The sequence below is a fragment of the Amphibalanus amphitrite genome, unplaced genomic scaffold, assembly GCF_019059575.1.
Source record: "Amphibalanus amphitrite isolate SeventyFive unplaced genomic scaffold, NRLGWU_Aamphi_draft 000415F_arrow, whole genome shotgun sequence".
Classification (NCBI taxonomy): domain Eukaryota; kingdom Metazoa; phylum Arthropoda; class Thecostraca; order Balanomorpha; family Balanidae; genus Amphibalanus; species Amphibalanus amphitrite.
In genome coordinates this window covers 160,270-172,415 of record NW_024881909.1, presented here as the reverse complement: position 1 = coordinate 172,415, position 12,146 = coordinate 160,270, and the positions used below count along the sequence as shown (strand labels likewise).

The 12,146-nt window shown below is 47.0% G+C and overlaps 1 protein-coding gene across 1 annotated transcript; it reads left to right on the top strand.

Moving 5' to 3' along the window:
* The first annotated feature begins 968 nt into the window (after positions 1-968).
* Positions 969-11,614, top strand: LOC122390917. The gene is made up of 5 exons (XM_043384370.1): positions 969-1,093; positions 2,920-2,970; positions 3,735-3,831; positions 4,893-5,025; positions 11,483-11,614. Exons 1-5 carry the CDS (start codon positions 969-971, stop codon positions 11,587-11,589), a joined length of 513 nt encoding a protein of 170 aa, XP_043240305.1. The 3' UTR covers positions 11,590-11,614.
* Positions 11,615-12,146: the final 532 nt, after the last annotated feature.

Below are 12,146 nucleotides of genomic sequence, written 5' to 3'. Positions count from 1 at the left end.
CGCCGGGCTGGTGCTCCGCGACTTCCGCGCCGGGCGGTGAGGGGGGTGTCTGGTCTAACTCGGCTCCTGGGCCACGTAGCGACACGCAGTAAGCATCATTCGAAAGAGCGTCAAAAATAATGACGGAAACACTTCGGTCATTTTTTGGGTCAGGTCAAAGGTCAGGTCGCCTGAGGTCATCGAAGGTCAAATGTAGGCCATTTCAACAATTTTGGAAACTGCAACGGCTAACTCGGGACCAGTAGAGCTACAGCGCCGCGGAAAAGCGCATTCGATAGCCCTTTTACAGACCTTTCTGACCATTGTTCTCAGATTTGACCTAAGGTCAACGGTTTAGCCTCCAAAGGGCAAAAACTGTAAAATAGCAGTTTTCACGAAAACTGTTTTTCGGCAATAACTTTTGACTTAAGAGTGCCACGACATTACTTTTGGCAGCATCATGTTCCTCTCGTCGAGACGCGTCGAATGAACTATTTTTTGACCTTGAAAGGTCATTTTAAAAATTTGACCTCAGGTCAAGGTCATAACCTGACCGAAAAGGGTCATGTTGCATATCAGTCGATCCGTATCGTCGAGCTGAATACATCTGAAGTGTTTTCATCGCTCTAGCACGCCTTTATCAAAAGTTACAGCCAAAAAACTGGTGGTATTGTATTACACATCATGAAGCACTTCCACACAGTTATGTGGCTATTCCGTGCCCCGTTGTCAATATGATTAAACGAATGATCATTGTGGTCATCACAAGCACGCACACGAGCACACACAATCACACACACGCATACATGCACGCTTTGCAGTCATACACAGGTAAGATATGCAAGCTCAAATGACCAGCCAGATTCTCTACATTTCTAGCCTATTCCACTCCGTTGCCTCCCTAGCAGATGTAGCCGCAGCTCCTTTTTAAACTGGGCTCCTGTTCGACATCGTATCGCGGCTGGCAAATCGTTGTATGCGACTACAATATGGTACAGGAAGCGGCGCCTGCCCGACTCGGACCGAATCGCCGGCGTGATAAGGTGGTCGGCGTTACGGGTGATACGCTGGTGGACGTCCCTGCGTGTGACCAGGCCACCAGCAATACATTCGGGTTGCGATGACAGCAGCATCCGTTTCAGCAGGGCGAGGCCGTGATAGAGGTACATGTTCTCGGCAGTAAGCCAGTCCAGTTGATAAAGTACATCGCTAATGTGCGCAGATTTCCTCCGTCCCGATAAAACGCGTGCGGCAAAGTTTAACACTTTTTGAATACGCTTCATCTGACTGCTGCCGCACACACCATAAACCACCAGACAGTATAAAAGGCGTGAGATGACGAGGCCCTGAATGAGTGTCAGCAGGGTGGACTGAGGCAGACTGTGCCTGCTGTGGCTCAGTCCGCACAACATTCCGGTACATCGCTGCACTACATTGTCCACATGAGGGGTAAAAGTCATGTGCTGGTCAAATGTGACACCCAGGTTGAGGACAGTGGCGGAAGCGGCGACATCGGCATCCATGAATTTAATGTTGACTGGTCCGAGACGTTGAATATTTTGACGCGAGCCAAGAATGATAAACTGTGTTTTCTGTGCATTGATTTTGATGCCTTTTTTGCTGAACCACCGAGAGAGCAAAGCCAGGTTGTGTTCCATTTGCTGCACCAGGGAGCCGATGTCGCCGATCCCACCAGAGACCGCCACCTGAGTGTCGTCCGCATATTGCACCACGTGCGCGCCGTCCGTGTACAGAGGTAAATCGTTCGCGTAAATCGAGAATAGCAGAGGCCCGAGCGCGGAACCCTGATACGTACCAATGTGGTTCGGAAGCACAGCTGACGTCACGCTTCCACCCAAGTTATCCTGTATTTGAACTTGCTGGTAGTGGCCGTCGAGATAACTAGTGAACCAGCGTGTATCTACCCCATAGAGTTCAAGTTTTCGGAGCAAAGAGTCATGCGGTATTACATCAAAGCACTTCGAACAGTCGAGGAGGCACAAAAGCGTGATTTTGCTGCGGTCCATGGCAGTAAACACATGGTCGGTAACAGATAAAAGTGCTGTGTCAGTCGAATGGTAGGACCTGAAACCATGCTGATTTGACGAGAACAGGTGATGAGCCGTGAAGAAGTAAAACAGTTGCTCGTAGACAACACGTTCGACTATCTTTGCTATTGTGGGTAAGATAGAGATGGGCCGGTAGTTAGTTGTGTCTGTGGACTTGGACGACTTTTGAATCGGATGAACGAGAGCTAGTTTCCATGAGCCTGGAACATGTTGTGACACGAGGCTACTGTTGACTATATGTGTAAGAACATGACAAAGTGATGGCAGACCTATCTTGATAAAACGTATACAAAGTCCGTCGGCGCCACACGCAGCAGAGTTACGCATCCGGGAGATAACACGGCACAGGTCGTCTGCCACTGAAAACAAATCTACTCATGAGGGGAGAGTAATTCATATTTGACTCGCCATTCATGAGTATATTTGGATGAGTAACTCATGCGTGGAGCGTTAACACTCAAGAGTAAAAGTTTACTCGTTTTGAAAACTCAATTGCCCAAATGCATGACCTTCTCCCTATGAGTTGCCTGACTCATGACGCACAAAACATTGGTATCAAAACTCCCTGTTGAGTCTCGCAAACTCATGTAAGGCGAGTAAGGAATGCACTCACGACCCGTGAGTTAGTGAAACTGAACGTTTGGGTTTAAGAACTCATGAAAAAGAGGACAGGGATTCTTGCTAACTCATTGTTCGTGAGTAATGAGTTCAAAAACCAGTTTGAAATCATTAACTCTTCAAACGCAGCTTAAGGAAACCAATGATGCAACGGTAAATATGATCAACCGTGAATTATCATTGAGGTGCTTTACACAAGCCTTACGCGTTAATATTACCGCCATGACGCCATCTTGCATGTTTGTGCCGGAAGTGCAGCACGGGACGCGGCGGACGCAGTGAATTGGAGCTGCTGGAGCGACTGGTGAGTGTTAAATGTTACGTATTTTATTGCCTGTAGGTATGTTTAAGTGCAAAATGCATATTTCCATTGAAAATGTACCTACATGTGCACTCACACAACACTACTGAATGTACTGATACCTTGGGTTGTCCTGTGGGTTGGTTAACCCTCCTAGTTATGTATTGTCTATACCATGAAAGCCTTTTTGAGGGGTTCATAATATCCACCAAAATGTGGAATATCATATCAGTCATGCTCAACATGCCCCTACAGTGAAACCTAACTTGTTATTCTACGGGCAGCTTTGCCATGGCGTGAAGCCTAACAGAATAATTAAATATCAAGTATTTTCTTAAAGCCTTTGCCTATAGCATCTATTTCTGCCAGCCCCTAATGCTCAAACCCTGGTGCAAACATCTATAGGTTAGGATAGGTGGTATATGTGCAAATGAAGTTCGAGTGGTAGGCATGTGGAAGGTTGTATGTTGTAAGATGTAGGCTGGTAGATTGAAGGTACCTATTTAGGTTGTAAGGTCTAGTTAGTAGGTTATAAGGTAAGGCTAGGTCAGCTTTTCATCATGTTTTTCATCTTCCTCGTAGTTCATCTAGTATTTTTGTAATAAACGACTTGTAATTGAATCATTTGGCCGAATCCTTCTAAAAATGAGCACCCCAAGTGCTTCTTCAAAAAGCCCACCCCTGCACCCCCCCCCCCCCGCGCAGAGTGAGATCTAGATACCAGGCATGGTCGAATTGATTCTATCATGATGTTCTCATCTCCTCAGCTGGACGGTGCCATGGAGGCCACTTTCTCAGAGAGGCGACACCTCATCGTCAAGAGGAAAATCCCGATGGCCACCATCCGTCGTCGATGAAAACAAAGTATGTACATTGTCATAGATAACATGAATCATTGTACATGGTCTGATGCGTTGTAAATTAGCGATCCTATACAGTCAGAGTCAGGTGGTTTGGTGCGTGCAACTGCAGACGCGCCTTCACCGGCGTCCGGCTCTCAGAGTCAGTTTTCTTTCTGAAGCTCATCTTGAGTTATTTTGCACCCGCCCTCATGTGTATTTTGTTTCCCTTGCCTTTCTTACCGACAGACTAGGGCCAATATCCGAAGATGATTCGATCCACAGGATCCAAGAGCGCAGTTCTTCTATCTGATTATAAATTCATCAATACTTTTTGGAGACCCTGCTGGTCCTTGATCCAACATGTTTCTTTTGTCGATGAATACCGGCGATCTTGAATCTTACATTTTTGCTCTGTGGATTGATTCTGGGAATCTTGTATCCTACATTTAGTCTCTGAGAACACATTTTTCTTGCTAAATTTCAAAATGCTTTGCATTAGCGAGGCGTACAAGGTTGTTTAAGAAGTCTTTGACTGCACAACCTGCTTCGCTGGCCCTAAAGTTCAAACTTACCGCTTAATTTTATGTCTACAGACATGACATTTACGTTGGATCCAGGAAATTTGAACTCTGGCATTTCGTTCTCGCGTGGGGTCCGGAATCCTAAAGTGTTATTTATACGTGCGATCCAGGGGATCTTGGATCCTAAAATTATATTATATTTTTCAATGAGATCAAGGAGATCCAGTATTCTGAAATCCTGGCATTGCATGGGATCTTGCGGATCTTGGATCTTGATTTTTGGCTGAGGCACAAGTCTGTACTTATACCGACCATGCATGCATAACCCCAGGGTCATGTCCGCCGCACGGTAGGGATTGCGAGAGTTACTAATGTTACTGTAAAACAGATGTGCTTGTGTGACATCGCATTTGCATGACCACCGATAACGGAACTGGATTGGCAGTTAATTTTCAGACGCTGCAGTAAGAAGTAGAAGAATTTAAGCCGGCCATGCGAATATCGATGGCGTCTTACTGGTATAGTCGTCCTTCAGCATGCGTCATTAATCCTTTGTTTTCAGGTCTGGAAAGAGCTGAGTCGGATAAAAAATGCCGACTTGCAGGACACCAACGAGTTGGAACTCTCCCGGGAAGCCATGACCCCGATTGTGGCCAATGGCGAAGGTGAAAGAGCAGCTGGATGCCTCACAGATGGTAAGTTAACAACATTTTACCCGGGAATGTTGGAACCGTAACCGAATAGGTACTGTAACGGTGCTGCTGGGCGGCTTGGCGGTGCACATGTGCCGTGTGAGTGACGGGTGGCTGTTACGCAGTGTGATCGTCCGTCTCGGAAGACGACACCGGGTGGGCAGGTGTATCGTCTCCTCTTTAATGCCCGTCTGATTCCCACATGGCACTGGCTCCGTCGTCGTGCAGTACAAATTTATTTGAGAGGCTTGCAATTTCCTTACAACATATAGCCTTCACTGCTCGGGGAGGAATAGATTCAATTTGGAAGGGATGGGATTTGTCACCGGCTGATGGAATTGCTTGGCTTTAAACCCCAGGGCAAGGCCTTCCCATGTTCCCATTTCGTATCCGTTCGATGCCAAGGGCTCTATCCCATCAGAGAAATTTATGCAATTCGAGCGTGAGTGTCTAGCTCCCACTGGTCCTTAATATAGCCATTCATTACTCCCTTTCGGTCGCACACGCGTCATTGATTCGGTCATGCATACATACACCTACGAAGAACATTCGGCTAGACAAACCGACCCTCCCGTTTCCATCTAATCCCCCCAGTGGCGCTGAATTGGCATAGTTATATCCCGAGGTAAGTTTATGCCCTGTTTGATACTTATGTGCGTATAAGGAGGTATTAACCCCTTTAAATCCCTGAATCCTAAGCAAATTGGCACTGGGTGTCCTTCTGACCCCATTTACGTTATTACTCTCTTCCATTGAAGCTACGTTTCTCATGCGCTCCCGGCCACTGCCTGCTCTTCAATCGCGTGCACTGCCACAGTGCATACATTTCCATCGACTACCTCTTTCTCGCTCGCGCGCACTGCCACAGTGCGGATAATTTCGCCCAAGCTCAAAGGAAACAACGGTTGTACGCACCTCTGCCGGTCTGTCGACTCGGTGTTGTGGGTGGTCCGGTTGTGCTTCAGTTGAGGGATAAAGTCCTAAATGATAATACTCTCGGCGGAGCCACTCCGCATAACAACTCTATATACACTTCCATCGGCCACCTCTATCTCTCGCGTGCGCACTGCCACAGTGCGGACAATTTCGCCCAAACTCAAAGGAAACAACGGTTGTACACACCTCTGCCGGTCTGTCGACTCGGTGTTGTGGGTGGTCCGGTTGTGCTTCAGTTGAGGGATAAGTTCCTAAATGTTCATACTCTCGGCGGAGCCACTCCGCGAAACCATAGCTCTGTGTTTCTACTGAACACCTCGGCGGAGCCACTCCGCGACACTTTAACTCGGCAACCTTGCCCTCGTTTATCGCTCTTACACTCTTACATATTAGCCCTAGCCCTTCAAAGTCCGGTCGACACGGACGGCTAGCCGCTCGGTGTCTTTGCTATACTTCATGGGAATACGCAGTAGAATTCATCGAGTCACGGAATACTCATTTCCATCTCGCAGTGGTCGACGGCGTCAGCAGAGTCAAAACAGGCACAGGGGCCTGGCTCGAACCAGCCTCTCTCCGGCTAGTTGAACTGTCTAGATCTCTAACTCACTGTGTTGTTGTATGGTTTAGGCTAATCGCGTCGATAAATGGTACAATCATTGGGAGCAAGATAGGGAATACAACCTTGTGAGAAAGAGAGAGAGAGAGAGAGAGAGAGAGAGAGAGAGAGAGAGAGAGAGAGAGAGAGGGAGAGAGAGAGGGAGAGAGAAGAGAGAGAGAGAGAGAGAGAGAGAGAGAGAGAGAGAGAGAGAGAGAGAGAGAGAGAGAGAGAGAGAGAGAGAGATCGGAGTATGAGCCAAATTGTCATGAGTTGGTTCATTTCGATGTTTCCCTGTACTCGCTCAGATTTGGCCAGGTATTCACGTCCGTTAGATAAACGTCGCCCTTATCGCCCTTGTCATCACACCTGACCTTTTTTATACTCATGCCGCTAAACTTTCAGGGTTTTATTCATGCCATACACCTCGGAGTAAATAAGCCAAATTCAAGCGCAGTCCTCACGATTACCAGACGCACCCTCGCCTTGATTTTCGTTTCAAAACAAAAATAACATCGCGCTATCTGTTACCCAAGGCTTCACACCCGCGCAACAAACCTTCCCATCGCGCAACATAATTCGTCACTTCCGACCAGCCCTGACGCAATGATTCAATAGCGATTCAATTAAAAACTGAGCCCCCGAGTCCTATTGAGACACCTAATAAATTTACCCAATCAACGCTTTGTCTCCCCCCCCCCCTTAAAAAAAAGAAGCTCACATGGTGTTGTCGTTATGCCTAATCTTCACGCTCAGCCCGAGAACGGTAGCCTTGAACCATCAGCCGGTTGGTGCAAATCACGGAGTGAATATATGAGGGACGGGAGCTGAATGATTGCATGTTGGCAAGGATTGAGCAGACTTCCTTTCTGTGGCAATTCTTACTTGAACGGCGTTGTTGACAAGGTCGGTCACCGAGAGATCGACGATGATAGCAGTTTGTCCGTTGTCGATGGTTGAGAGCGTGCACTTTCCTCGATCCAGCTCTCGATCACTGTCGTACTGGATCTTCCCTCGTCAGCTGCTGCCCGTCGCGCTCCTCCCGTCGTACTGCATCCTCCGTGCACTGCCGTGTCCTCTGCGCTCCGCCCAGTGGGACTCGATGCTCCGTGCACTCCGGTGTCCTGTGCACTCCACGGTACCTCCTCCCTGACTGTCTCGTTCCTTTATACCCAGATTACTATCGCGTTGGTGTTCCAGGTGTGATAAGCATGGCTAGATAATTCGTCGGTGTGGCGTGATAGGCCTAGTATCTTTATCTGTATGATGACTCATGAGTGGCATCGGTCCTGGTTATTGACTTTATCCCAGCTGGTTGTAATTGGGCCGGGTGCAGTGCTTATCACTTTTGCTATCTTCTTGCCAGCTGTCGTGCACACCTTTGTTCTGCTGGGAAGCTGAGGTAGGGGAGAGTGGGGCAAAGCGGCCACCCGGGGCAAAGCGGCCATCCATCGTTTTAGCCCTTCACAGCTGGCGTCAGTTCCAATTTATGATTTCCAATTATACTTCTCTTTGCGGTCGTTCGAATGAGCCAGACCGGGGTTTCAGGCCCATCGCCATTGTTCTGTGAAACACGGAAAAGCATTTCTTGCCAGGTTACCAATTATGTTTACAATTTTTAAATGTTATTTTATTCCATAACCGTTTGGAATTTTTATAAGCGTTTTTGTCCATGCATTGCGTGGTTATCGTACATGCCTTCTACCAATTTTAATGCTTTTTACCCCACTAATAGCTGAGTTGGAATATTTTTGTCTCGGACGGTAGCGCGGGGCAAAGCGGCCGGGGCAAAGTGGCCAGCCCCCAATTGGCCATAAGTTGTTTCCATCTGGATAAAAACATTATTTATATTCAAATGTGTCGTCATGCATTCATCTTGGCCACTTTTCGGTTACATGAGTTACCAAATTATGCAATTAAGTGTTTTTCCAAGAAAATTCTTTCTTTGTTTAGCAATAGGTGGGAAGATAACAAAGTAAACATCCATCTTCCCTTAAACCTTGTCACCATCAAATACCCTAGTCGTGCATGAGGCAACTATTCTGTTTCTCATATCGGGACTTGAGAAGTCGCCAGTGGCCGCTTTGCCTCAGGGATGGGGCAAAGTGGCCAATATGCTATAGGTTTAAAGTTTTGTCAATATCTCCCATATGTGAACGCCTTTGGAAATGAAACGCAGTTGGAATAAAAGACAATTTAATAGGGATCACATTGGTATAGAAAGAATCTTTCCAAGTTTAAAAGTCAAGCGTCGGCATCGTTAGAAACGTTAGGGTGGCCGCTTTGCCCCACTCTCCCCTACACTGTCCGGCGTCGGCGCTTTATTGCTTGGTTTGGTCGTAATCACGATATCTCGGGTATTGGTTCATATGTATGGTCCGCCATGGTCATTGAACTTCCCAGCTGTTCCTGTTTTGGCCGAACGCTTGTGATATTAGCGAATTCGTCAGTTATTACTCTGTTTGCTGGACGCTCATTTGTCCCAGCTGCCGTCCAGTATCAGAAGTCCCCGACCGTCGGCGTCGCTGCTCGTCAGGTGAATGCCAGATATGGGCATTGGCGTGCCCCACTCTCAGCATGGAACATCTGCTCTTCTGGACGTACATATTTGCACCTCCGATTCCGCAGGGAGGGGTGATTGGAACTTTTTGGTGAGCGTCCGTCGGCGGCTGATAACTTCGTCGGTGTGAGTGTAATTTTGATGGCTTGACGCCTTCTATTTGCGGCCCTCGCGGCATGATACGGCCCGAGGGGTCCCTGCGTCAGCTGTTTCTTGTTTGACATGCTCACACCGGTGTCGATCCACTAGGTCGAGGCAGTGCCGGTGGCGATATCCCAGGCGCAGGTGCAGAGGGTTGGCGCACAGGATGCCGGCCGATTGCGCTTTGGAGAGATAAAGTTCCGTTATGAGCTTCTCCTGTAGATGCGGGCGGGGAGGCGGCAGTGTTTACACCTCTGCAGTGCCAGGTGTAGCCCGTTTTTGGCGTGGCCACCCAGTTGGCGTGCGACCGATAAGAGGGGTCGGCGCTACGTCGGGTCTGCAGGTGGGGTAGGCCATCTGCCGCCTGCGCCCTGTTGACCAGCGTTATCCATGAAAGTGTCGGTAATAGAAGCGCCGTTCTTCTCAGATGAATTCACTTTTGCGTGCTTGGCTTTTAGTCTCACACCAATATGCATGCCTTATGATTCTGTCAATTCCTGTAAGCTGCGATTCGAGAAAAATGTGGCTTCCGTCACAGTACCAAAAGCTCATGTATTTATGAACGTCCTGTTAACAGTTTGATATACTCGTATACACTTACACGGAAAGTATTTAAAAATGAGCAGAAAAATGTGAAATTTCATTCGTGCTTCTTATAAGAGATCTATAGAAGTTCATCGTTATATCCACTGTAGTAAACTACAGTGGATACTCAATACCTTTAGGCATTGAGCATGATTAACACATTTTTATCGTCAATTTCAAAATAATATATGCGAGCACTATTTACTCTAAACATATTTTAATGTTATGCTCACAAGCATCTTCTAACCCGCACCCCGCGGGAGTTCCTGGATTTCCAGGCCCTGCTGGGGGGGGGGGGGAGGAAACGTTTGAACCCCCCTTTTAACTTAGCTCCTGGGCCATGTAGCGATACGGCGAAGGCAGCGTTCGAAAGGACGTCAAAAATAAGGAAGAAATTATTTCGGTCACTTTTTTGGTCAGGTCAATGGTCAGGTCACCAGAGGTCATTGAATGCAAAAGTTCACCGATTTCCTGGTTAGATTTTGATAATTTTCAATTTTTGACAACATTCAAATTTTGATCAGATCAACGCATAGCTCGGAAACTAATAGAGCTACAAAACCACAGAAAAGCGCCTTTGATAGCCCATTAACGCTCTTTCTGATTAATTCTCTCAGATTTGACCTGCCGTCAGTGGTTTTGCATGCGGGGGAGGGGTAAAAAATGCCAAAATAGATATATTTTTCGGAAAGTTTTTCAGCAAAAACTTTTGACTTAAGCCTTTCACGTACTTTATTTTACCGGAATCGTGTTTCTCTCGGCAAGACGCATTGAATAAACTATTATGTGACCTTGAAAGGTTAACTTAAAAATTTGACCTCAGTTCAAGGTCATGACCTGACCGATAAGGGTCAGGTTGCATATCAGTTGATCCGTTCGTCGAGATGAACACAACGAAGGTGTTTTCATCGTTCTATGCCTCTATCAAAAGTTCTTCGCGAAAAACTGTCAGATACCATTCGTGACCTACCTGAGATGTCATCAGGGGCATAAAACGGGGTCACGGGTGCCATTTTCATGTTAAGTGTGGTTGCACTAATTGCTTATATGCCTGCTTTACCATATTATCAAAGAGTATCATCGATGAAAACACTGAAATAAATTCATAAAATACAGATATTTGCTGTAAAAGAGATTAGGTGCAGATTTGGTCAAATTAGGTGCACTCGCCGGGTAGCCCGCGTCGCGAAAACGGCCAATATGACTTACGGCCAATATGACTTACGTCCAAAAGAGGCGCCTTTCGATTGTCTCCAATTTACTTACCTTTAACTGAGAGGTCGCAAAATTCACCTGACCTTAGGCCATCGACATCAAAATGCTAAGATATACATTTTGTACAAACTGTTGCTCTTATCAATCGCTGCAAGTTTCAAAGCAATCGGTCACTAGGGTGTAGCTATGGTAGGCTGTATAACTTTTTAAGTAGTGAGGTCACTTGGCTTGACCTGGCGACCTGACTTTAGGTGACACGGAGCGCCGCCGTTTTTTTTAGATATTCGCGAAAATCCACAGAAGGGGTGTTCAAACACCCTCCCCTTCCCCCAGCAAGACGTGGGTTAAAATTGCGAGAGGCATACTGTACCAAATTAAAGTTTGCAGTTCGTGGCCTTGATTTCTGAAGGTAAATTTTTCCGTCGCAGACGATGCGATCGACCATCTTCTCTGCACCGTGCTAAAGAGCACCAAGTTGTGTTCACATCGGCGCCGCAGCCACGGCCTCATGTGGCGGACGACTTCCACGCCATAGAGGGCGTGCCAGCAGTGCAGTTTAAAGGGACCCTCCCACCTTAACATTAGATTTGAGTTGAGATAGCCAAAATGGGGTCCCTGGCTCACAATTACCGGTTTCGGCACTCACAACATCGAGAAATGCCTTAAATCGGAAATATTGAATTTCAAAATTGCAGCATTTTGATTCAGAGGGGCTAATGCTTAGGAATACCCCTCTGAATGTGTGACGTCAGCGCAAATATCTAACGATTTTTAAATGTTTGACTAAAACGTTTTGTAGCACGCGGTGGTATATGCTATTTGCGCGCAACATCTGCCGCAAACGCCGCACTTCTAAAATAAAGTCGCTAGAAACAGCGGAGATCCCAAAAAAAGTAAACAAAAGTAAAAGTCTAATATCTTGAAAACCGGTGAATACTTTTCGGTGAAATTTGGTAGATATTCGTTTTCGCTCTTTCTGAACCGAGCGACATCACTTTCATGCCAATTCATAAACTTTTTTGAAGGTGGGAGGGTCCCTTTAAGGAGCTAACGGCAAAGGTGAACAAGCTGCTGACGTGGGGGGCCGCGTTC

Excerpts from the sequence above, each read along its gene's own strand:
- LOC122390917 (XM_043384370.1), top strand. The coding sequence starts at position 969 with ATGGTACAGGAAGCGGCGCCTGCCCGACTCGGACCGAATCGCCGGCGT. Across the intron at positions 1,094-2,919 it reads GCCACCAGCAATACATTCGG|TGCAGCACGGGACGCGGCGG; the intron begins GTTGCGATGACA and ends TTGTGCCGGAAG. Across the intron at positions 5,026-11,482 it reads AGCTGGATGCCTCACAGATG|ACGATGCGATCGACCATCTT; the intron begins GTAAGTTAACAA and ends TTTCCGTCGCAG.